Below are 25146 nucleotides of genomic sequence, written 5' to 3'. Positions count from 1 at the left end.
TGTCTGTACTGTTTCTGTTATTTCTCATGGGAAAAAAAAAAAAACAAAAAATAATACCATATAAGTATTTCTTGTCTCTAATCTATGTACTGTTCAATATTTGTAGTGTGTCAATCTGCTGAAGTTATAAGCCCTTCTGTTTTTCTGTGCCTAACCTTATTACTTTCCATTTCCTAGCAACAAATCATATGGTTCAGGCACAGGCTTGTGACCCTCTTCTATAGGAGTCATGTTCATTTGTTTTCACCCTCAGTGCTTTTTCCACAGTCTTCTATTATTGTCAGGTTTCTTCTTCCTTCAACATTTCCTTACACAGAAACCCTCTTGTTACATATCTGTTCAGCAATTCATATCAAGATGTGTGCTCATACCTATTTAATACTCCATTAGAAACCATTATCAAGTCAGGGCCATGAAGATATAAGATTTACATTTTCAGAATTTTTTTTTTCATTGATCTGGTTGTTATTGATTCTGACAGAGGGATCTCTGAGGGAGGACAAAGAAGCAATTGTAGCACTAGCAAGGAAGAAAATCTAAGAGAATTTATAGCCATCTTTACAACTTTAGAAGTAGCAGAAGGACATACAAAATCAAGAAAATAAAGGCAGATAGAATGTATTAATTTTTCATATATGATCCTTAATAAAAGATCTATACGTGATCTCTGAAGACACTGAACCCCATGAGAATTATTCCTTTTTTTGATCACCTCCCATTTAGGCACTGTACATTGACATTTATAGTGTCTGTGATGTCAGAGACTCCAAGGGCTTCACAATCTGAAAATCATCTACATAAAACAGGATGACATTTTTACAAGACAAGGAACAATAGGAAGGGTTGGACTCCAGATTACTGTTTTAGTGACCAAGATCTGAGTTGAATTTAATTATCTAAGAGCTGTCCATGTGGCACCAATTTGCATCTCTAAGTTACAGAAGTACAAGCACTTACATTCCCCTTTTCAGGGGCTCCTTAGCCCAACCAGTGAGGCACACAGCTTCTTCACCCACACTGCAGCTTGGGTCCAAGAGGGACAGGCACACTTATGTTTTGCCTATTTCCCTGATCTGAGTTGTCCCCTCTGGACAGAAATCAAGCGAAAAGCAGCTACAAACTGACAGGGATCCTGGATGCAGGGGGAGGCAACTCTCAGCTCTGCTGCCATGGCAGTGCCTTGGCACAAGATATCCCTGCCCAAACACAACAGCCAGTTTTGTCTATGTTCCACACAATAATTCACTGAAGCACTATAACTAAACTACACCTTATCCCTTCATATTTGCTGTGCAAACTGATGTATGCATTAGGAACTTGAATCAACTACTTGGGTTTAGGAATGTCTGCTTGAACATTATTTTCTTTATTTTAAACATTATTCAGAATTTTCTGTTTCACTATACAAGGTTCAGAAGAACTCACTTATTAAAACAAGAAACTTACTAAAATCATCTGTGTTTCATGCCTGGGTAAGAAAGAAACCTTGCCTAAGCATACTGTGCTTAAACAATATCCCTTGCTGGTAAGAAATGGTGAAAGTGACAAACAGAAAAAAATTATCAGTGTTTGAGCTGTAATTAGTCCATGCATAAAAGAGGATCAATACAACAATTTGTAACTATCAAAAGCTGGAGCCTTTAAAAGCCAGCTGGCTTGGCAGAAACCTTCCCATAGTGGCTGTATGTCAATATATGGATTATTTTCAAGCACCTTTAGTTGTTTTTCTCTAACATGATAAGCGGTGGACTCTAATATCCTGAGGCTTTCTCTTCAGATCTCTGGGTAGGACTTGGAAGAACCACACCAGAGACTGCACTAAATAAGCCTTTCAAGTTTGCACAGTCTGGCATGTTTTGAGGAGTCTAACTGCCCTGTAGCTGCATATCCTGCATGCAGATGATGACTTGAGGTTCCATATATCATTTTTGCCTTCCCTTAAAGTGCATAATAATCATCTCTAAAAAGTGGGACACAGCTACCATAACTGGCCATATTATGAGTTGTGACTTGATGCTACCTAAGGATATATTTATAAAATCTGATTATGTGTGACACAGGAACACTGCCAATACATTTTTGTCTCTCAAATCAGGATCAAGCTATATTGGAGCAAGTCCAGGGTAGCCCTTGGGTAGCTGAAGAATTACACAGGAAAACCAAACATTGATCCAGCTGGAGCTCAGGGTGAACAATAATGCGTCTTCTGTGACTGGATCTTTTTCCTTGGCCTTATAGTCAAAAGACAGAAATCTGTTACTTAGGTCTTCATAAGATAAAGAATTTTGCATTTTTTTTTTCATCTTAACGAGTTTGATGGAAAACATTAAAAAAAAAGGAATTCTGAGCAGGCAGCAGAGTGCAGTTCATGTGTGATATAGAGCTACTTCCTTTCCACCAAGTCTGTACAATCTCGATCCTCTGCCTGCCACAGGTATCACAAATTCCTTTGTCTTTCCACTGAAAAACATACAGCTCCCAGAGAAATATTAATTTAGTGAATGTTAAGGACTATCTCTTACTGTGAGTTTTAGGGTGATTTTATGATGTTTGTATCACCAATTGTCTCTTTTTCTTATGCTAGATATTGAGTTTCATGTTTTAAGATTATATTTGAGAGTGAAGGGGGTGAGAAGGAAAAGCAGTGGAATTTTTCCCCAGCTGTATTCAAAACCATAGAGACAAGAGCTCTGCCTCTCTCTCAGTGTGTGTCTCTCCAGCACAGACAGCAGGACAGAGCCGTCCTTTGCTTTTAGTTAGTTTTTAGCTATCTGAGGCAGAGAAGTTCCCCAGACTGTGGCTTTTCTTTTTCTTGGAACTGTTCAGCCCTGCTCTGGGCTGAAAAGCCAGACAAACATCAGGAGCTCACACCTGGGGCCCACTGGGGCCTGGGACATGGAATCTTCCAGCTCTGGAGGGACTGATAAGAGACTGAATGAACCAAGCTACACCCCATGAAAAGAACTTTCTGAATCTGCCATCTCTTCAGAAAAATGACAAGTTCCATTGTTGAATATTATTCATCTTCTCACATTTGTGAGCACTTTGCTTGTGAAATAAACAATTTTTTCCACTTCCCTCAAAGACTGACCTCCTGAAGTGGTTGGGGGAAGGACCACTTTAATTTGCTGTCTAGAGGAACCCCTTGAAAGTTCCCTCCTTAAATTTCCCTTAAACCAGAACAAATACACTGTGCCCCTGTTCTGTTCTTGGAAATAAACATATGTGGTACAGAGCACATCTATAATCAGGATATTTTGTATTCCTCAGAACAGCTCAGGTAACCACTATATTATTAGGGTGCTTTCCAAGCTCTTAGGATCTTCCTTTATACGGCAAGTGCAAGACCCAAACTAAAAGTCACATCTAAGTGACTAGATGATACACATAATAAAAATAAGTAATTTTAAATGCAAACTTTTTTCTATCTGTTTGTTTGCCAGCTGACCTGGATTTTGGGTTTTCCTATCTTTTTAAGAATACTTTAAAGTTTTTAAAGTAATGACTTTTTTATAGCTGGTGTCCAGTACAGTAGATGAACACTGATATTCCAGACCAATAAAATAAACAATAATTTTTTTGTTGAATATGATATGGTTGAAAATTTATAAATCTAGTGTTGATAAACATAATATTTCTGAGATTTTCTGTATAGAATATAGATTTTTCCTTTTTCCAACTAAACAAAGAACAGGTAAAATTCAATATCTACTTCTCAAAAAATATTTGTGCAAACTGATGATGGTGCTCCATTTCAGAATGGGAAATAAAAAGGGTGAGTCAATTCAATTCACTTAAATACTCATGATTTCAGAGCATTCACATTGGCTCATTGGGTTCATTCCTCCAAGCACTGGAAACTTCTAAGCAGTAGTAACTAGACTCAATTTCTCTCTGCTGTGATATTTGAATGTGATTGTGCTTGTAGGACAAGATCACAGATTAAAGATAAAATTATTGCAATCATCCTCTAAGAACATTTTTCCTTAATTAATTTAACTTGAATAGACCCATTTTCTAATTCTTTATTATTTGTTATATTGGTAAATTCTAATTACAAATGTCTTTAGCAACCCTGAATCCTTATTTGCTTTAAGTTAAAACATGTGGGAGAATGTTACAAGAAGATATGTAGTTAGCACATACCTAGAATTGCAAGTACAAAGAAGTACTGCAGAACAGATATAACATTTTGGGTCCAATCTCTTCAACACAAAACATAATGTGCTATGTGGCACATTATTTGATGCCTTAATCATCATAAATAATAAGAAATACTTCCTTTGCTAGGTTAGAGAAGCTTCTAAGATACACTATCTTCCACATACTTAATATTTCATAGTATTAGATACATTTTAACCAGCCACTGAGAAAACCTCTGGCAGCTGAATGCAGAAAACATACAGAAGTATATGAGGGTCTGTGGTGCCTAAATGCAAATGAACAGGATCTCTCTGGTAGCCTTGAGAGGTACCAGCCTTCCCCAGTTTTATGAAGAACAAGACACTTATATTGGAATTCACCAACTCCTGAAACAGGGAAAACAACTGGCCTGTAAGGGATGAACAGAATCCTGTCTCTTTCCTCTTGAATACCTTGCTTGGTTTCCTCAGATTCTTCCCATTTTTGCTGAAGATCATATCTGGTAACAGGGTCTAACACATCTAACTTGCTCTTGAATCCAGTAATCCTTTGATTACACACCTGAACTTGGTTGATTACTGCTGAGTACATCTCCCTAGAGCACAAAAACTAAACAGTGCCATCTGATGATGTCAGTAATTTTAAAATTATTCTCTCCTCACTCTAATTCCTATGCTACAGTATTTAGCTTACATTATTTCACTGCCATTCCTTTTAATATAAAGACATTTTTATTTTTCTCTTTATATTAGAATGTAGGATTTGTCAAGATAATTTCACTGACAGTGACCCTCCTAAAGAATAATTCTATTTATTGAGTTTATCACTTATAGGCAATTATTAGATAGGTCACTTTTTACAATTAATTAGAAATGAAGCTTATTTATAAAACGTCATTTACAAAATCTTTTTTTTCCTTTTTTCTTCCATATTCTCTCTAACGTGTCATATTTCAATTTTAAGTAAATGTTGTAGGAAAACAAAAAAGGCTCCTATTATTCAGTTACAGAAGTATTAAAACCAATCCATTTCCCCTCACAGCTGCCCTGATGGCTTGCAGAACAGTTACGTTACCAAACAGGTCATAAATCAACAAGTGGGAAAATTATAAATTTATACCAACATTCTCATTTCAATTGATAGATTTCAGAGGAGATTTTAAATTTAAACATTCAAGTTAGGAAGCTTTCCAATGTATTGTTTTCCTCAAAATGTGTGTTAGGCTTTCTTCCTATTAATAAAGGTAAGGATATCTGAAGGGCTGAAAAATGTTGCAGAACTGAAACTGTGACATTTCTTACACAGACTAAAAGGCAAAAAAACACAATTTCTTTGTACTCAGGTACTTTTTTGCTTGGAATGGCAAGGGTTAATTTTTTCTGCCTCTTTGTTACAGCTTGCGATTTTCGCTTGATCATATTAGAAAGGGTATTTCTGGATATCCTTACCTATCAGGAGATGCAAATCAATTTTCATTGAGTAATGAGAGTAAATCCTTTATCACCATCCTTACATATTAATTATTTAAGTACCTTATGAATTAGACCTTGTTTCTCAAAACAGAATTGACCTCAGTCAAGTTCTGCATCATGAATTTTGTATGTGGAGCATATATATTGCTCAATTAATCAGTACTTAAGATCCATCCATAAGCAAAAGCACAGCTACAAATTGCAGTTGCTTTTAGGTTCTACATTCTAATTTCACACAGAGAATTTTCATAATCGCTGATTTTAATCACATGGATTCGTGAGGTACCTCAGGATCTCAGCAGCTCCAAGCTCTGCTTGCTGTGCCTGCTTACATTATGGCCGTGCATTACTTAAATCCATTAAGAGTGATTCAGATCACTCTGCAATTTTAGTTTCTTGTACAGCCACCTGGATTAATTCCATTAAAATAATTAGAATGCTGAAGCAGAATTTATTTGAAATCATTCCCTGCTAATTCCCAATAATAAATTAACACTGGTAACAACTCTTTAATTCATTTAACATAAAGGCTTGGGAAACTAGACATCAGGATTTTTTGTTACAAGTGGTGTGCCATAGTCCCCAACACATTTGCAAACCAATCAGACTCCTGCAAAACTATGGCAAAAGTATATTAAAATAATTTTGAATTGAATTTTATGAATTCAGGTCTATGTTTTTTAAGCTTTAGCCATGTTTTCAGACATTTCTCTGTACCACCAAGATTTCTAAAAAAATCACACAGAATTATGACATGTGATGTAGGTGTGACAGAAAAAAACATCACGGCTCTTCATAAAATTCCAGCAGACATTCCCCCTGCCACTCCCACTCCTGCAGCTGAAAGCTGTATCTATTTTTTTTTTAGCACAGTACAGATTAGTGAAACTAGATTTGCTACCACAGTGAGTCCTAGCCAGGTCAGCAGAGTTCAACCCTTCCCATCTCATTGTTAATCTTATTTGTCCATATCTGATCTACTCATCTGCTATTATCTCACATTATACTTAGACAGTTTTTTGACCCTTTCAGAATATGGTACCAGTGGCATCCTATGATCCTAAGTATTTCTGACAGTAAAAACTTTTAATTCATGAGCTGCCTGTAAGAACTCACAACTTGCAAAAAAAATGCAAGACATGCCAAATTTAAACCATTTTTAAAAGGGTGTTTTTTTCCCTATGGGTAGTTGTAGACTTGAGAGGAGCAATTTTAAAAACCTGAGTGAGGAGCATAGCACCAGTACATTTTAAGTGGGACGTTTCATTTTATTGTGCTTGATTCCTCAAAAAATGTCAAAACTTATCAGCCTGAAAGTGCACCATTTTAAAGCTTCTGTTTTAATGATAAATAATGATTTGAGAATGCAAATTTTGTACTCAGTGAAAGAATAGAGAGGTGTCAGCTTTCTTGAAGAAAACATTTAAAACAGTCTGAGCTGAATATTAAGTCAGGAGAGTTTTGCATAGATTGATGTCTTAGCAACTTCAAAAGATAGCAGAAGATTAATTTTGTAAACGGCTGATTCCACGATAATGATTCTCTAGAGGGTTCAAAATTCTTTATGAGAAATCTCATTCTTCTGGGGTTTCTTTAAATGTTCTGTATAGATGCTATTTTCTCAGAAAAAAAAATATTACAATGTAGAGTGATCATTAATTTTTATTTTAGTCGACACCTTATTTTGAGTTAGCCTGCTAGCTTCTGTTCTTTTATTCTCATTCTCTGGTATTATTCTGCCCTTTCAGGAAGAAATTTTTTGATGTTCCCTTTTTAAATGGGGTTAATGCTGCAGTGTGTCTCTGTGTGCTCAGCCAAAACTAATCTTTTCTCAAAGGCATTAAATTAACATATCTAAAAAACAAATAACAGCAAGGCTTTCTCATCCACTCAGACTATGAAATTAGTTCCAGAAGGATAAAGTAAAACATTGTAAAGCAGGTTTAGGCAATAATATTTTTCTTTCTTTTGAGTCCAGATGATGTTATAGAATCACAGCAAGATTGAGGTGGACAGGGAACTCTGGAAATCACCTAAGTTCAACCCCACTAAGAGCAGGCTCAGCTAGAGCAGGCTGACTGTGTCCAGGCAGGTTTTGAGTGTCTCCAAGGAAGGAGATTCCATGACATTTTAAGTAGCCTGTTCCAGTGTTGTTGTAGAATTGTCACAAAATCCAAGAAAGCAACATAGTTGCTGTACTTTGTCCAGGGAAGACTAAAGAAAAGGTTGCACACTTAGAATATATTTCAAGTATTCATCAGGAGGGTTAAGTGATGTTACAGTGACCTCCTGAATAATCAGACAGTATTTATCTAAGCATTGATGGCAGAGGGGGGTCAGTGCTTCCACCTATTTTCTGCTCCATTCTCAATAAAGCCTGCTTGCATAAAAAAAAATCAAATTACCAAGTATCCCTATTACACCCCAGGATAAATAGCACACCAAAGCAAATAAGATACCTGTTTTCAAGTATGTGAGTAGAGGTCAAATGCTGCCCTTACCTTCATAAGTGTAAAACTCATATTGTAATATCTGTAAATACATTTTGTTACAGAGTTAACATTTATCCCTAAAAGTTCTAAAATGTGTAAACTTAAATATAAATACAAATGTATGACTAAAGGTAGGCAAAAAACAGCTACCCTACACTACCCATAAAGAGAGTTTGGGAGGAGAAAGAGACACACATAAGAGAGCAGGAAGAGTTTTTCCCCATCCAAGAAATAGCACTGTATGCATGCTGCAATTCTTTGCCTGGAAGGAAGCACAAAGATAAATCTTTTTCTTAAAATCAAAACAAAACCACCTTTGAAACACTTCCATCCACTGCAAATGCATGCTCAAGTCCTGTTCCTGTTAACTGATGAGCACTTATGTTGAATTCAACAGAACACTTCTCACAAAGCACTCAGCACATGCTGAGGTAAAAACTCTTATAAAACACCTACTTGTTTTGTAGACAGAATAATGAAGTTAAATAGAATGAGAACACTAGAGTAATGTGATGGGAGAACATATTGAATCATGACACAATTACACTATTGTGCATATCACCATCTATGAACCTAATTAACAGAAAAACTGTTCTCTTTACAAAACTTTAAATACAAAACAACAGTTTTGCATAGATAATCTCATTTGGATACAAAGAGTGATAGGAAAAATCTTTCAAATGTGGCAACTTATTAAAATAAGAGCATCTTAAATGAAATATTCACTTTTTGCCTGGGTAAAAGAAAGATAAATAGAACCATGAAACTTTCAAAAGGTCTAAATATTCATTGATCAAAGAAACAGAGGGGCTGGTTATGTTCTACTAAAAGTAAGCATCTAGAACCCAAGGTACTAAAGTGTGCCATATCTCAGAACACCGCTTTTCTGTTTTCATTTAAAAACACCTTAGATGTACACAGTAATAAATTGTATTAGTTATATGTTAAAAAGTTCTCTTCCTATTAAATTAATTTTAAAATGCCCATTATAAATGAAAACTAATTGAGTCTAGAGACCATTCTTTCCTAGCTCTCCTATGAAAAACACAGACAACGGTAAAACATAAATCTACAGTAAGCAGTAACTCATATCTTGTGTACAAATAAACTTATTTCTATTACCAATCAAGTTCTATTCCATTTAAAATCATGATGAACTGTGAGATTTTCTGCATTTAGCATACAAGTGAAAGAATATCTAATCAGAAACAAATGTCTTATCAATCACGTCAGTTCAACGTGCGCTGGTGGTTATGATCACCCTTCAGTCATGAAGGTGTCATGGAATATTACACAGATGAATCCTTCAGGGATGAAAATGTTCATAATTTGTAAATTAAAATAAACAAAGTAAACAAAAAATAAATACTCTTCAGAGTGATTCTTACAATTAAAAGCAAATCAGTTATTCCAATAAACAGAAGTATGTGTGTTTTCTTACCCTTATAAAAACCCTCCATAAGACATCCAGAGGTCCTTCAGAATACAAATCACACTTTGTGAAGTGAAAACCACTAAGTTGAATGTGTAAGCATATTAACTGGACCTGAACCTACTCACTACTACATGAGTGAAAAGAGATATACTGATTTAAGTGAGGTGAGAAGTTGCTTTAACATGCATGTAGGATCATGTGGAGAAATTAATACTCAAGAAAAGGAAAAACTGCCTTTCTCAAAGACACCATTTACTTCTTGATTTTTTTCTTTTTTTCTTTTTTTTCTGTGAATATGATTATATATTGTAATTAACTACTCAGAGAGAATTCTGGGGGATTTTCCACCCCTGTAGATATTTAAAACCTGGTTGGGCATGGTCCTAAATAGCCTGATTACGCTGATCCTGAACTAGGCAGAGGGTTGGAGTAGGTGGAGGTCCTTGACAGCTTCAGATGGGCTGTGATCCTGTGACTGCTAGGGTAGAAAAATGGTATCTTGAATAATTAAGAAAGGCAGGGTTTTCCTTTCATTTATCAGTTTATTTTTAATATATGGCATTATTACTGATCAAGGCTAGGATGCACATGAAAAGTGAAACACAGCATTACTGTTTACTCCCAGGCCAATCTATGTGATTGTAATCTATGTAAAATATTCACCTCTCTCAGACACAGCAGTAGTGCTGCCCTGAAGAACAGGAATTTTGGATTAATGGGTAAAGGCAAAGTGCTTAAGACAATCTTCTTATGCCTCTGAATGCATAACTAAGAAAATAAAACATTTGGGCATACAGCACACCCAAAAAATTGGCACACTGGTACATAATGGGGAATAGCCTAGTACAGGGAATATTTAACATATCCCATGGGAAAGGAAGCTAAGCTCAAATAAATGTTTCTTTTCTCTTCCTTCTTTTTTTCCCCTCTTTCTCAGTAAATCACTTTTTCAAAATCAAATACATTTTCATTAGTGTCCAGAGTGCTTTCATCTCCATTTATTGCCATACTTAGAGTCAGCAACAGAAATTATGACAGGTATTGATGAAATATAATTATCTAGGGAGTGGAAGCTTTCATATAAAAATGTACAGCTTATCTTATTATGCTAAACTTTCATACTCACCAAATGAAAATAGATCACTTTGTGCTTTAACAACACAGACCCAGAAAAACATCAACTGGAAGTGTAGCTAATTATCACTGCAAACCTTACAATATACTGCCTACCTTTGCCATCATCACAATAGTTCCCATTTTCCAGCAACATACTATTTTCCAGGTGTTCTTTAAAATCACTAAAGAATCATTTAGACTTTTAACTTTATATTCCTGGAGGCAGGGATTCCCTTTTCATGAAAATTGCATAGGAAGGGAAAACTGTGAACTATAACCAACATTTGTATCAACCAAATGGTCTGGTGTTATTACCTAAAGCAAAAAAAGCTTCCACTCAGAAGTTAAATTCGAAATGACCTTGTGCTTTTTTTCAAAAGTGCTTGCAGCTGAGGTCATTGGAATAAATTGTGATAAAGAATGCTTCTCTCTGCATAGTTAGAAGGCACATGTTGTACACGAATTAATACCAAGTAAGGAAAAAAAACCCAACCAGAACAGAACAAAGTGCATCAATCTATTTCTATGTAAAATAATAGCAAATATTTTCTATAATAATTATGATTTCTAATTAAATAATTTAGGGGTTTGGAAAATTTATTTCACCATCAAATATGTGCTACACATTTCAAATTTACATTTATCAATTAATCCTGTTTGTTATTGGCTTCTACTGTTAACAGCATAAGCACCTGTAACTACATTTCCCCAGCAGGCAGATCCCAGCTCCATAGACCATTATGCTGTGTCGTTTAAAATTATATTTTTTAGTTGATTTAAAGCTCATTAAATTTCTGAGTCAAAAAAAATGAAATAGAAAATAAGTTGGAACTGCTAGTGAGTGTTTTAATTGAAATTTAAATATGTAAAGTAATTTCAGTATTTGCTTATGTAAGGAAATTATTAATTAATTTCAGAAGGAGATTTTCAAAGGGTATTTTTTAAATTCTTCCTCTTGCAAGCACATAAGGAACCACTGTCAAATTATTTTACTCTGTCAATAAGATTTTACAAGTCCTCAATTTGTGTCCATAATAGCAGCTCTTCACTGGAATATTTTGATCTACAGATTTATATTTTTAACATCTGCCTCTTTTGGGAGAAGCTTAATGTTAAGATGAAAAATGTTAAGATGAAAAATACACTGGAGGTTTCAGAGCAGGTGGAAAAACTCACAGTTCTGATTAAATGAGAACTGCTTCTAATCCCGTTTTCCACTGTGCCTTAAAGTATCCTATATAAAGAATAAAAACCCAACTTGTCACTTATGGAACATTTAAAGAAGAGAGGGGCAAAAAAAGAGTACATGTAACTTACCATTAAAATTTACTGCCCGGATATAGCTGAGTAGTTCTTTACCGTCAGTTGTGCTCATCCTAGGGCACAGCCCAATATATCCAGGACAGAGATCTTTATGCATGTTGTGCAGGGCATAGGCCATGGAATATACTGCATCAATGACAAACTGAACTTTTCCCTCTTGTTCATAGGCTGAATCTCTCGCAATTCTTTCTAAGCCTGCAGAAGAAAGAGAAAGAGTTTACTTCTATTTGTGTGTGCACGAGTGTGTACCTGCATGAGCACTTGCATGCAGAAATTCACACTGGAACGTAAGTAATTACAGCTGGATTGACAGGTAAAGTTGGGATTCGTCTATCCATCACCTAAATAAATAAGACAAGGAAAAAATATGGCCATCTGGTTTTGCCTCTAATCATTGCACACTCTGCCAGGTATGTAAACAGTATGTTGATTGCTGGGCTAGGAAAGAGGACAGACCATTTCATTACAAGAAAAAGATATGTAGATATATGTATTTCTATAATCCAGTAGAAAAATTCTCTTCTCACCTTATTGATTTTCATTCAAGACTTGTTTATTGTTATTTATAGGACAGTTCTAGAGCAGCCTGCCGTTCTCTTTTAGGTAAATTTAAGGCTATCTTGATTTTTATCCCTGTCTATTGTTTGATAAACATTATTTAAACATCTCAGGGAAAAAAGCTGAATGCTTGCCAAGTGATGTGACCATCTGTCTCCATAGTGAAAAGTGCTTATTCTAAGACATTTTCATGTATTTACTAGTGAATTATGCTTCATATTGAGAACCAGGTACTCTTTGTTGTTTCCTACAGGACATTTATCCTTCAGAGGGAACACAGAGCAAATCGATACATCATATAATTTTTATTCTGCAGGAATTGCCCAAATTCATCATCTATGTACAAGTAAAAGGGAAGTTTTGCATTAATAGGTGATATTACTTAGTGGAATTGTTAAAAATAAAGCTCAGAAAAAATATATTTAAAGTATAGAACCAACATGAAATCCCATGTCCTATATAGAAATTCAGATGCTGATTTCAAAGGCTCAAATCTTCATTTTCCAGGGAAAATATGATCGGCAAATCTTGATATGAAATTTGCCCTGCTGAAATCAACTGTACAGTTTCTATTACTTCAGTAAAGAGAAGAACAGACACCTAGGTTATCTACCAGGTTACCAACTCATTCAATTTGAAAATAATCCAATAATATTATTTAAGGTTATTTAGAAATGGGGAAAAAGTTTATGCATATTTTTTTTAAAAAAATTAACTCTCTATCTAGGGATCATGCTCAGAAGCCTTTCTTCTGTTTGTCTGCTGCACTTCAGTACCTCCATCTTGCACTACAGTAATAATATATGAACGAATCTTTAATCTGACAAGCAGTAGTGGTTTGTGCTTTAAACACCCCCTGAGCACTGGAAGCGATAGATAGCCTTGAAAAATCATGGTGTGCTGTTATTTCTCCTCAAGGATTAGTTACAGAAAAATAAAATCACTACTTCTTGAAAAGATAAAACCCATTTGAAAAGGAAAGCAGAGATCGTTTTTGTGATTTGTACAAGTAGCTTTACAGACACTTTTTAAGACATGCCCACTAATTAATTACAAATAATGAGTGAATAACGCAACTGTACTGCAAATAAATAAACAGGAAAAATCTTTCCTTGAACATGCTGAAATTTACACAATTAGTTGCAGTGTATTGCCCAGACATAAAAGAAGACATGAAGGATGGAAAACATGAAGCTTAATTAGTTTACAAATTTACTGACTTTTTCATTTGAGAACTACCTTCCAACAGGAAATGATGGGTAGAGTTCATGCTTTCCACTTTAATTGTTCCTGCCTTGTTAAGGACTGTGGGACAAGTGAAGGACAGAGTTTACAGAACTGCTGCAGACACAGAGCTGCCAGTAACCTGGATGCACCCTCAGAGCTTCCACATTCTCTAAACAGGATGGTCAGGACAGGAGGAGTTAAAAGGAGATCCACTTTTATTGACAAGATAAATGTAATTCCCATCACATAAATGGATATATGTGTACGCTGAGGGGTGGGGAGTTGGTGGAAAAACAGAGTGGAAATATTTTATGTAATAAAACACTAAAGGTTTCAAACACCTAAGAAGGTATATTCTACTAAGTGACACAGATTTTTAAAAGGAAAAAAATAGAGTTTTATTCTTCCTTATGTTATACTATAGTTTAAGTGCATATAAAATATTTTTGCATAAATTTGTTCCATGACATAAGATTTTACCTTTACTCTTCATAGATACATTACTATAAACTAATTTATCATATAAATTATGGAGGAAAAAACTCATTTTTTGAGGACTGAATGTGTTTTTATGCATACAAATGGGTAAGGGCCATCACAGAATTACCATATTTAAAACCAGTCAAACCCAGAAGGCAATAGGCAAGAGGAGTCTCTGCTGCTTAACTAAAAAACACAGCAAATGGGATTATGTGCTCTTCTTAACTTTTCATTTTGTTTTTCTGGAATTCTCAAACATCTAAACAATTTCTAAGGATGGCAAGAACTCATCAACTTACACTGCACTGATCTAAATAGATGTTAATGTATAGCAACAAAATGATACATATTGTCTAAGCCATAAGTATGGTCAGCTCCTACAGATATAATATTACTTGAATGAAAGACATAATTATAATTTTTCTTCAGACTTGTATGCCAAGTAATAATTGTTTCATTTATAGCTTGACTCTCAGCTCTACAAGGCATGTTTCTACACACACTGGTGACTTGAAGGAACATAAAAATTTGTGCCTCATGAAATAAATGTTTTAATGCTTCCTTAATGACTACTTCAATTTCTTATCACACAGTTTTTTCTCTGGAAAAATTGCTTAAACTCTGTCATTTTAAAAAAAGAATGAGAAGATATTCCCAGTTCTCAAACCTGCAGCTGTCAGACCCATGGTCTGACCATGTGTCAAGAACTGAGACGAGAACCAGGTTCACCAGTTCCTGACCATCTCTTCCTGATCTCCCAAACAACAGAAATCCAGGGAAATGTGCCATGGTGTTTTCCAGCAGGTCTCCCAATCAAACTGTTGAAAAGTGCAAACCTGACATCAGCAGGATGTCAAGACTTTGTCCAACCAATGAAGAAAATGTGTAGACGTAAGTACTAAAGCTTTCATCCTGGGCTTGAGAAGCTCAAGGAGAGCAATGACACTAGCCCAGGAAATGTCAGCTGTTCCCGGATCAATCCATTGGAAACCTCTTTTGGGAACATTGAAGCCACAGGAATGATCCCATAAAGCCTGTAAATGTGAAAGAGTTGCTACAGGTACTCTTGCAGCTCCTGAGCAAGAGTGACAAGCTGGACTGTTGCTGGAGGTATTGCCTCCATACCTGCACATCACTTCCCCTTTTCATCCTGTATTTCTTATGCTGCAGGAAAAAATGTGTATCCTGTTCAGGATGGTGTAACTCAGCTATGACAGAGAAAGATAAGGAGCATTGTGGTAGGAAGGTGAGATGGATCTAAGTGGATAGGAATGTGACTGGGGCTACTTGTTTGAGGGGGAAGAAGGTGAAGCAGGTGGTATTGTCAATTCTGTGGGTATGAATTTGGAATCAAGAGATTTTTGATGTCTAGTAATATATTTTTATTTCATAGTTGCAATTCACATTTTTTTCTTACTGCTAAAGTATTTATCCCCATTACTTGGCTCTCATAGTTTTACTTAAGCTGCACTTGGAAGCAAAGTCAAAGATAAATATTATGTTCAATTGATTGTTCCTGTGGGCCAATCCCAATCACAACTCAAACACAGTAATTTGGGCCCTCACTCTTCAGCTCAGGCATGATGATCCTCTCTTTGTCAGGACTGGTTAGAACTCCCCACCTTTGCAGCAAGTTTTTTCCACAGAAAGCCAGCATCTGTAACTAAGCCATTTCAGCAGGCTCAGCAGGAAGCACCAGGAGCATATGTTGCTCCTATTGAAGTCTTCCCGATTATTCAGCTGTTTTCCTCACACATTATAGAGTTTGATCTCTCTGAACAAATAATGCAGATCATCATCTTCTGTTACTGAAACTTAAGGGCATGATATATGTTTATGGTGGGGGAGCTGAGTTTTCTAATAGCTGTATGGTAGCAGTGATGCATGAGTTAGTTTGCAGAGAGCATCACAAAACCTGCGGCTTCTCTGTAATAGTGTGATATCAGTTTAGGAAGCAATTCAAAGAGGAAGCCAAGGATTAGATCAATTTTCTCAGCCATTTCAAAAAAGAAAATTGAGAATGTAGAAGCAGAGACAGTGAAATGAAGCAGTTTAACTGTCTGCTGTTCTCCAGCAACTGATGGATGTGGATTTGTGATTTACTGAATTGTCCCTTGATGCAACTTTTTTGGGGTTATGCCTCTTTACAATGATACACAAAAACCCCAGCAAAACAAAATAAAAAAAAACTACAAGACGGCAAGACCAATTAGAAAAAGTCTGAGAAGAAAAGTTTTTCAATTCCTAGAACTATACAGATATTTTTAAAAATTTCCTATTCAAAACTCAACTTAAACTTCACATATTTTAACATATTTCAAACACTTTTAAAATACAAAATAGGAAAATATTGGAACATGAATATGTTCCAATAATTTTAACACCACCATAAATGAAAAACTAACTTTTCTTTTTGCTTCATCCTGTAACTGAAGCATCAAAAAAATTCTTGGCCTGCAACATTTTCCATTGGACATATCATAATCTTTTTGCTGACTTGCACAGTAAAAAAGACTCTTGTTTCAGAAAAACACTTCTAACAAATGCACAGTAATATGTACCAAATGGAATTAAACCATTTCTGTAGTTATATTATAGTGTTTCTATATGTGACATTTACTGGTGTTTTCTCTTAGGAAAGCAAACTAAGGTTGCATTGCTAAAAGAAGATTCTCTATTTTTTCATTTATTTACTTTGAGAGAATCCCTAACAACAGTTTGAATGTTGTTATCAGAGTGAAAAATTTTCCTTTTCCTAATTAGTGCCTTAATATTGCTTAATTATAGCTCCTTGAAACAGTATACAGAGTCGGAGAACACAGGCACTTAGAATCCTCATACATTTAAAAAAACAAGTCTGCTACATCCAATAGTGAGAATTTTGTGTAGTTTATCTTGCTGAGACAAGATTTGCTATGATGAATATGATAAGCTAAACACTAATGCCTGCACTAAAATAAGGAGACACCATAGGATATGTTGTCTCCTTAGCCAGCCACACTAAGAACCATGCATTTAAAATAATACAGTGGAATAAGCAATATTTCTTTAAGGCACATGACTAGTAGGTATCTATGTAATTGCCCATGTTGGAACATAATATTTAGTGTGAATAGAACTGAATACTGGGCATAACACTTTCAAAAGTTATATTTCTAGTTATAAAAATATTGTGACTTTGATACTACAGAGATCTGTTCACCTATACTGGTTCACTTTCTGACTACAATATGTCTGACAACCTGAGAGCAGAAAATACCTGCAGAAAAAGAGAAAGACACCTTGGAAGTTTAAATAAAAGGGAGAGAGACTGTCATTACTAATCAAGGATGCAGAGTAATTAATAAATCTGAATCACAATAGTTTTCATTAGATTTTGTCCAGCTTTTAAGCCACAGAACAAACCACAGCCAATTTCACAAATTCTGTATAATATTTACATATATTCTGAAGGTTCCCTAACTATTTACATGGTCATTTAAATAACACTAATTCCCCTTTTGCTTCTTCTGCTTTTATGTTAGGAAAGACACCAAAATCAGAGATTTATTAGTTTTTCTCTACTCTTACACTTCTGCAAATTTCGTACCATATATCAGTTAGAAGTATTTGGGATCCACTTTCTCTTTCATTCCTCTATACTTCTATTTTCAGTAATGTTAGACAGTTTATATTAACATTAGACAGTTGTTTCTATCTTATTATAGTTAAGATAGAAATGTAACACTTTTTAAAATCTTCTTTTTAAATCTATTTTTCTTTACTTGTAAAAGAAGTAAAAATTGAATGCACAAGGTCAACATATATAGTCATCACATTTAAGACTTCACTGTACATACATCAGTATATAGTAACACATTAAATTGTTTCAAATCTAAAATGTTTGGTTTTACCATTAACATTCTTTAAATTCTAAGTAAAAATAGGGAATTTCAACCTCAAAATTTTTTCAGCTCAATTTGTGAACATGAAATGTTGCTTCACTGATTTTTCACCAAACCAAAAGAGTTTAGAAAAAATGCTTTAAATATAAAAAGAGATGGATTTTTCATAATGAAACCATCCCAAAAGTTTTAGTTTTGCTATTTCTGAACAAAATTAAATTAAGATAAAGGAAAAAAGCTAACACAAAGATCTAAGGACTACCTTAGTGAAAACAGTTTAAATGTTGTTCAAACGTTAGGTGTTTTATTTCTCCCTCAGAATAATGTCAGTATTAGTGTTAGCATGCAAAGGCAACCAAATATTTTTGCTGAATTTCTCAAGTTTGAAACTCATAATATCTCGAGTTAAGTATGTAGATAGGATCTACATTTTTCTAACATAAATTACCCATGGGAATTTCCAGCTGTGGAAGAAATTGCCAGTGTAACTAGACCAGGCACATAGGTTAAAATAACCATTTTAAAACCCCACAGGCTGCAAGCAATTCTATGCAGACTTCAGTGAATAACTCCAAAGCCTACAGCAAAGCCTATCAGAAAGAGTAAAGATTCAGTAAAAGCAACTGAATTTAATAATTTTCTGCTAGCATTTAAACTCAGAGGACCTTCAGCACACACAGCAATATGTATAAAAATCCTTTTTTCTGCTTTTTGACCCTGAGAGCTTCCAATTGTAAGGCTCAGACAAGCAACTGAAGGGACTTTTGTCTTCAGAAGAATTTTTAGTTGCAAACTTGATTGACATCATGCTTAAGAAAGGACTTTCTTGCAATTAGAAAGCAATTTTTGTGGGCATATATAGAAAAAGAGGTATCCAAACACATCACTTCCTGAAGCATTTGTGGCCAATATTTGTTATGAGTTTAATTGGAGACTAAAGAGCAAAGCTGCACCAAGTCTTCACCAGAACTATTGCAACATCTAAACTAATAATATTAAATACTACTAAACAGAGGTTTAAGCCTTTAGTTTGATGAGAAGCTCCAAAAGAGCAGAACGATGGAGGTTGCAAACTCTTTGTGGTCAGCTATTTATCAAAGTAGTAGATTGAGATGTTTTTTTGTGCCCTTTTCATCACCTGTAGATACTGTAGAAATTTAAGGCATCTTCATCTGGAGCTCCTTCAATGGAAGGACTTACATAAGAGTCCCTTTTCTGATATCAGAGTGCCTGTGTGAATTATCATGAAGGTAATGTGGGCTGGATGTCTCTTCTGGCTTGGCTTGAAGTCTGCAAGCTAAGGGGCAGCAACATCCTAACAGAGTCATTTCTGCAATGAACATTTGATATCTTTTTGATGAAGATAATTTAAATATAGTTTTGGAATATACTGTGGATTCCCACACAGGCTGTGTTTTGATGTCATGATTCACATGAAGTAATGAATAATTTGGTCACTCCTGAATGGGGGCTTTCATCAGCTCTGTGTATTTGCAGTTAGTTGCTGACGAAGGATGCATCTTGTGCAGCTTTAGCAATCTCACATTTAACAGTCTAACCTAAAGAAAAGCTTTTTTGTTCCAGAGAAAACACTTACCCTCTCCAAATATAAGCATTTAGGAAAACAAGTTGAAGTGCTTCCCTACCAGACTTGCTTGTGTAACTAGTTTAAACTACATAGTTAACTGGTAGAGAACTAGGGCTGTGCAAGATAAATATGTATGCTAGTTAAAAACAGTATCTCACATACTATCTGCTGTTTAGTCTGATGTTATGAGAATAAGAAAAAATGAAGTTGTTCTGTTTTCCTGCAATTGTTGCAAGGACCAACTGTAGCTATATGTCACATTTGAATTCATTCACAGCACTCCATGCTACTGCTAAGGCACAAAAAATCAGGACCAATTCAATAAAAACCAATGACAAATGGAAATAAATTTAATAATGAATCTTAAAATAATTTCACTATAAGTTGCTGGTTGGTTTCAAAGTATCAAATTTCCTCTTGGAAATTTTTAGAGCTAGACAAGATAGAAGTATTCATGACAGAAATTTTATGTGAAAAAGAGTATTTTTCAGGAAGGAGCAGTTGGAGAATTTTTTCAACTGCAGCCAAAAAAGGAAGGCAATTAAAGCATACTTTTTACAGCAGAGGAACAACTATGAATTTAAGCATATAAAAGATCCAACAGTAACATTTTTCAATATTAAGAGGTGAAGAAAATATTGCATTAACTTTTGCATTTGCCCTATCCACTGTCTCCATCTTCCCTGTCCCATTTTAATGAAACCATCACACTGCAAGAAGTAGGGCATGATGAGGAAAAGAAATAGATTTCACTTTGTGTAGCCAGTATGAAAGATGCCACATGGTTATAGAAAATTAAATACTCTTTTGTTTCATATCTTTCTGTATGACAAGAGGTAATTTTTGACAGTCAAAATGGAAAACAGGGTTCAAGAACTTTGTACTGCTATAGGGTATAATTTTATCATGTATTACTGTCAAAGTAAACCTATGTGATTTACTGGAGATGGTGAAATACAATTTTCTTCTACCAGATGTGTAGACAACTGCTAAAACACATGATTTTCCACAGGTAAAAATCTGTAATTTCCCCACTAGTCTAATTAAAGGTGCTTTTTCAGGACCTGATAAAAATAAAAGCACCATCAATTAGAACTAAGCAGCTACTTAATGGACTGCTTGATGGCATGAACAGGACACAGACGATTGCCTTCTGGAAGGGGATTTCAGTCTAAAACTGGAAGACAGTTTACCCAGTACTCTTCGCACAGCCTAGAAGATAGCTAGTTCTTTAATCACAAACTAATTAGAACTGATTGGCTTCATTGCTAAAATTGCTAAATTAGGGACATTATAGATGCTTGCTCCTGGAGCAGGTTGGTTGTACACACTCCATTGGCAGCACTCCTACAGCTGCACATATCCCATCCTCACTAGGGCAAAACACTGACAGTAAGCAACGTGAAGAAAAGTTCCCTTATGGGCAGTCCTGTCCCCTTCGGATAGAAAGAATCAATTTGCTCTACTTGCTCCCCCTGTGAGAATCAGGACAGTTATCTACAAACAGCTGAAGAGAGAGAAAAGAGGCTTGTCTGGAGACGGTGTTTTGGAGTTGGAGGGAAATAGATATGCTGTCAGGGCTTTTGCAGCAAAACTGAGCATTATCTTGGCTGAGACATGCTAAATTAGATGGTGCTGAACAACATGCCTGTGACTAAGCAACAAACACCCAGAAAAGGTCCCCACAGTACACTTTAGGCATCTAATTTAAAAAGTAGTCAAAAACGTGTTTAGCCACGTAAACGCCTTTAAAACTCAATACTCTACCAAAATATCTGAAGTATATATTTCACAAAACAAAAACCAAAGCCATCTTGAGAATCTGGGGGACTTTAGCCTCTGCCAAGGGCCATCAAGTATTCATGGTACAAACAAGTTTAATTCCTCACAGGGGATGAATCCAACTAATAAATCTGAGTCCACCAAATTCACACGTGGTTTAGCACCTGATTGATATTCAACTTCTGCTTAAAAATGCTTGTGATTAAGCACTTTTTTGCAAATCAAATCTCTCCTTTTTAGGTGCTAGTATGCTAATAATAATAGCACTAATAATAATAGTAACAACAACAACAACAACAATAATAATAATAATATGCAATGTACTGTTACAGTCTTTCTCTTGACAGGAAGCACACACATTGCTGTATTTTGCATCCCTAAATCAGAAAGTCCCCTAGTATGAACAGCTATCAGCACAGTAAGGTTTAAGTCTTGCAATTCAGTGTACCATCTTTTAGCAGCATTCTAAGCCTGCTAGTAATATGTACTCCAGAAAAGCAGATTTTCAATCAAGTGTGCATGTCACTGTAACACTGAGACAGTGAGGAGCTGCTTGGTTGTTTCCATGCACTCAAAAATCAATTGAGAAAGACAGGAATTTTTAGGTATTCTGCTACTATAATTTAAAAAAATAACACCCATGATAATTTTTATATTGTCATAAGCTTACTTTAGGAACCTAAGGCTGGTCAAAAGTCTTGATCTTGAATAAAACTGAAATGTTTCCATCTACTTTTGTACAACATATTTTACAGTTATGGATTTAAGTTTGAATAAATCCAAACTCCTCTGCAGAATGCCGGAATCTTGTGCAGTTCATGTTCCAATCTACCTAGTGCAATTTGAACTCATTTTACCCAGGCTATTTAATTTCTCCTTATTCTTATCATTTGTACCATAACCTTCAATATGCAGACTGATGGGAAAATTCACCAGTACATTAGATGTGTAAATGTGTTTTGAGCCCTTCTATATAAGAAATACATCAATAAACTGGAGCAAGTTCAGCAAACAGCCATCAAGATGTTCACAGGGATGAATCACATGCCCAGTGAGGAAAGGATGAAGGATAAGGGTTTGGCCAGCCTAGAGAAGAAATGGTAGGTCAAGTCCTTCAAAGAGCAGATCCAAACAGGGAGATGAACCAAATACTCTCCGTAATGATGTACAATGAGGGACATTATGGGCATGACTTGAAACTCAAGAGTTTTAGACTGGTTAAAGCTTTTTCCAGTAATGTTGCCCAGACCTCAGAATGGGCTTCCCAGAGAAGATATTCAGTTTCTCCTAATCCTCAGAGGTTTTCAAAATCTGACTGATTAAGTCCTAACTCACCCAGATCCAACCTCACCTGTGTTGACCTGCTGATCCTGTGTTGTGGCTTAAGCTGGGATGGAAATTAGCATCCTGTTTTGAGCATGAGGTTGGACTACAGACCTCCTGAAGTTCTTTCCAACCTGAAATATCCTATGATCCACTATTAAGATGCCACTGCACCAGAAATATCTTAGCCAATGTGACTGGGCAATCTCAAGTGCCGGTGTGAATTTGCATCGGTACAGGTGCACATGCTCTTGCAGACAAGCATGTGGAAATCCACAACAAATGGAGTTCTGGGGACTTTTGTTGTTTACTCTTTCAGTCCTTAGGTGAATAAGAATAGTTCATAGTAAAGAGAAAACCAGGAGAATTACCATTTTTGAAATATTGTTATATTTGACTTCACCAGGTAAGGTATCTGCGTCTTTAAGGATGTGTTACATAGATAGGGACACACTACATTTGGTTTTGCTAGTTTGGATGCCTTTTATTTTGACTACCATATCACCTAGTGCAAGAATTGTATGATTGACTTTTACATTCACTCCCATGCGCCTGGAATTCTGTGGCAGAGGAAAAAAAGTTTACTGATGGAAAGCGGTGGTGAGAACTCCGGTCTCTTTTTAAATGTATTTCAAACATTTTCATCAGTAGAGAGCTTACTCACTGTCACCTCAGCGGATACCAGAGTTTCAAAGAAAAGAAAGAAAAAAAGCCAGAATGTAATTTGGTAAGATCCTTTTTAAGCCATCCTAATGATCTGCAAGTGACTTGTTTCATGACTGAAAGCATTCAAAGCTCTTGGCACTGACCTCTTCTACTGGCCTAAATCAGCACAGTTCCAACAGAAGTCAATTGAGTAAGGGTGATCTACAGTCCCTCCAATTTTTTTTCAAAATCTAGAGTAATGGAAGAATGTCAGAGACGTAAAGAAAAAAATTATTAAGACAAATTGCACTATTTTCTGTTAGAGTACATTTATTGCTATCTTACAGGAGAACGATTCTGATGTTCTCTTAATTTCATCAAAGAGAAGTCACCTGAAGGGATAGAAATTCAAACACAACTTCGATCATGTAGCTCAAGGAAGCTGTAGTCAGCCTTTCATTTTAACATTCTCCAGTCCCATGGGTACATGTACAGTTACAGTAAGTTAATTAGTTAGTAATATATACTAGTTGATACATAATTCACAAGATGTCCATAATTTTAAGGAATGTAAACAATAATTTGAAATTTATGTTTCCCAAAAGCCATGTTAAAACCTAAATTAGAGCTGATAATGGTCAGAAAGAGCAAAAGAAAGGGATGGGAGTGAAACACAGTAATGCAGTAATTACCATTCAGGATGAAGAGAATCTTTTTTTTCTGGCAGTAATCAGTATGTAATTATGGCCCCACAAACAAGGCAACACATAAAGAAACAGATAGAAAGTAGTGCCCTGCTCTATGCTATAATTCTGTGGTCTCTTCAGGCTTTTTATCTTCATTGCCTTTATAGAATATAGAATTGTAAATCTGTATTTCTTAGGCTGCAGCTCTCTTCACCAGTGACACAAGCCAGAGGTACAGCTGTGGTGAAGCCAGTTTACTAAAAAAAGCACCTTGGAGAATGACAAAATTATGTGTTTGTTTGTTTGTTTGTTTATTTTAAATAAGGCAAGGCATGGGGACAAAGTGATTCCATCCTGTTCAAGAGAACTAATTCAACAGAAAACCAAAAATAAAAGATTTGTAGTTTTTTTTACAAAATTCATTACTAAAAACACTTCACAGGTTCGTTCTTAAGATGAAAAAGGCATCCAGTTATCTTCTATTGTGATTTCAACCTCTTAATGCCTTGACTTTGAGAAAACTATGTCAAACAAAAAGGGACAGGAATTTTAAAAGTAGGTCCTTCTGATTAAAGGAACATTTTCAGAATTATATTTTCTCTGTTGATTTATGCATATTATTTTCTAGGACATTAAAGGAAAACAAATGAAATCTTACTGTAATCCCAGTGATGCCATTCTAGATCTATCAGTGGAAGACTTGGCCAATAATATTTGCAGAAAACAGTGATAGTTGAATGATTTTGCTTCTTTCAAGTTAATAAACCTATTGATTTATTTTTTTATTTTTGATATATTTATCAGCTATCATCAGTATTTGATGTAAAAATATAAGCAAACAAAATGTACTCTACATAGAGAGCATTAAAACTAGTTATTCTGGCAATTGGCAAAAGAGGATGTAGTCGGTTTTCTTACATATTTTTCCATCACTGTAAAAAAATATCATTCTTAGAAATTCAAAGATATAAAGATAAAAATGGCACTATCAT

The 25146-nt window shown here is 35.3% G+C and overlaps 1 protein-coding gene across 4 annotated transcripts in view; it reads right to left on the bottom strand.

The window, feature by feature from the left end:
• GRM8 (glutamate metabotropic receptor 8) overlaps positions 1–25146 on the bottom strand; it is a 307818-nt gene that overhangs the window by 105668 nt on the left and 177004 nt on the right. For all 4 annotated transcript variants that reach the window (XM_015627896.2, XM_015627894.2, XM_033514645.1 and 1 more), the window contains exon 7: positions 11976–12176. In XM_015627896.2, coding sequence (XP_015483382.1) covers positions 11976–12176 — 201 coding nt within the window. The remainder of the gene's footprint in view (positions 1–11975; positions 12177–25146) is intronic.

The sequence above is a fragment of the Parus major genome, chromosome 1A, assembly GCF_001522545.3.
Source record: "Parus major isolate Abel chromosome 1A, Parus_major1.1, whole genome shotgun sequence".
Classification (NCBI taxonomy): domain Eukaryota; kingdom Metazoa; phylum Chordata; class Aves; order Passeriformes; family Paridae; genus Parus; species Parus major.
Note: the sequence above shows the minus strand (reverse complement) of the source record. Positions and strands in the feature narration are given on the sequence as shown.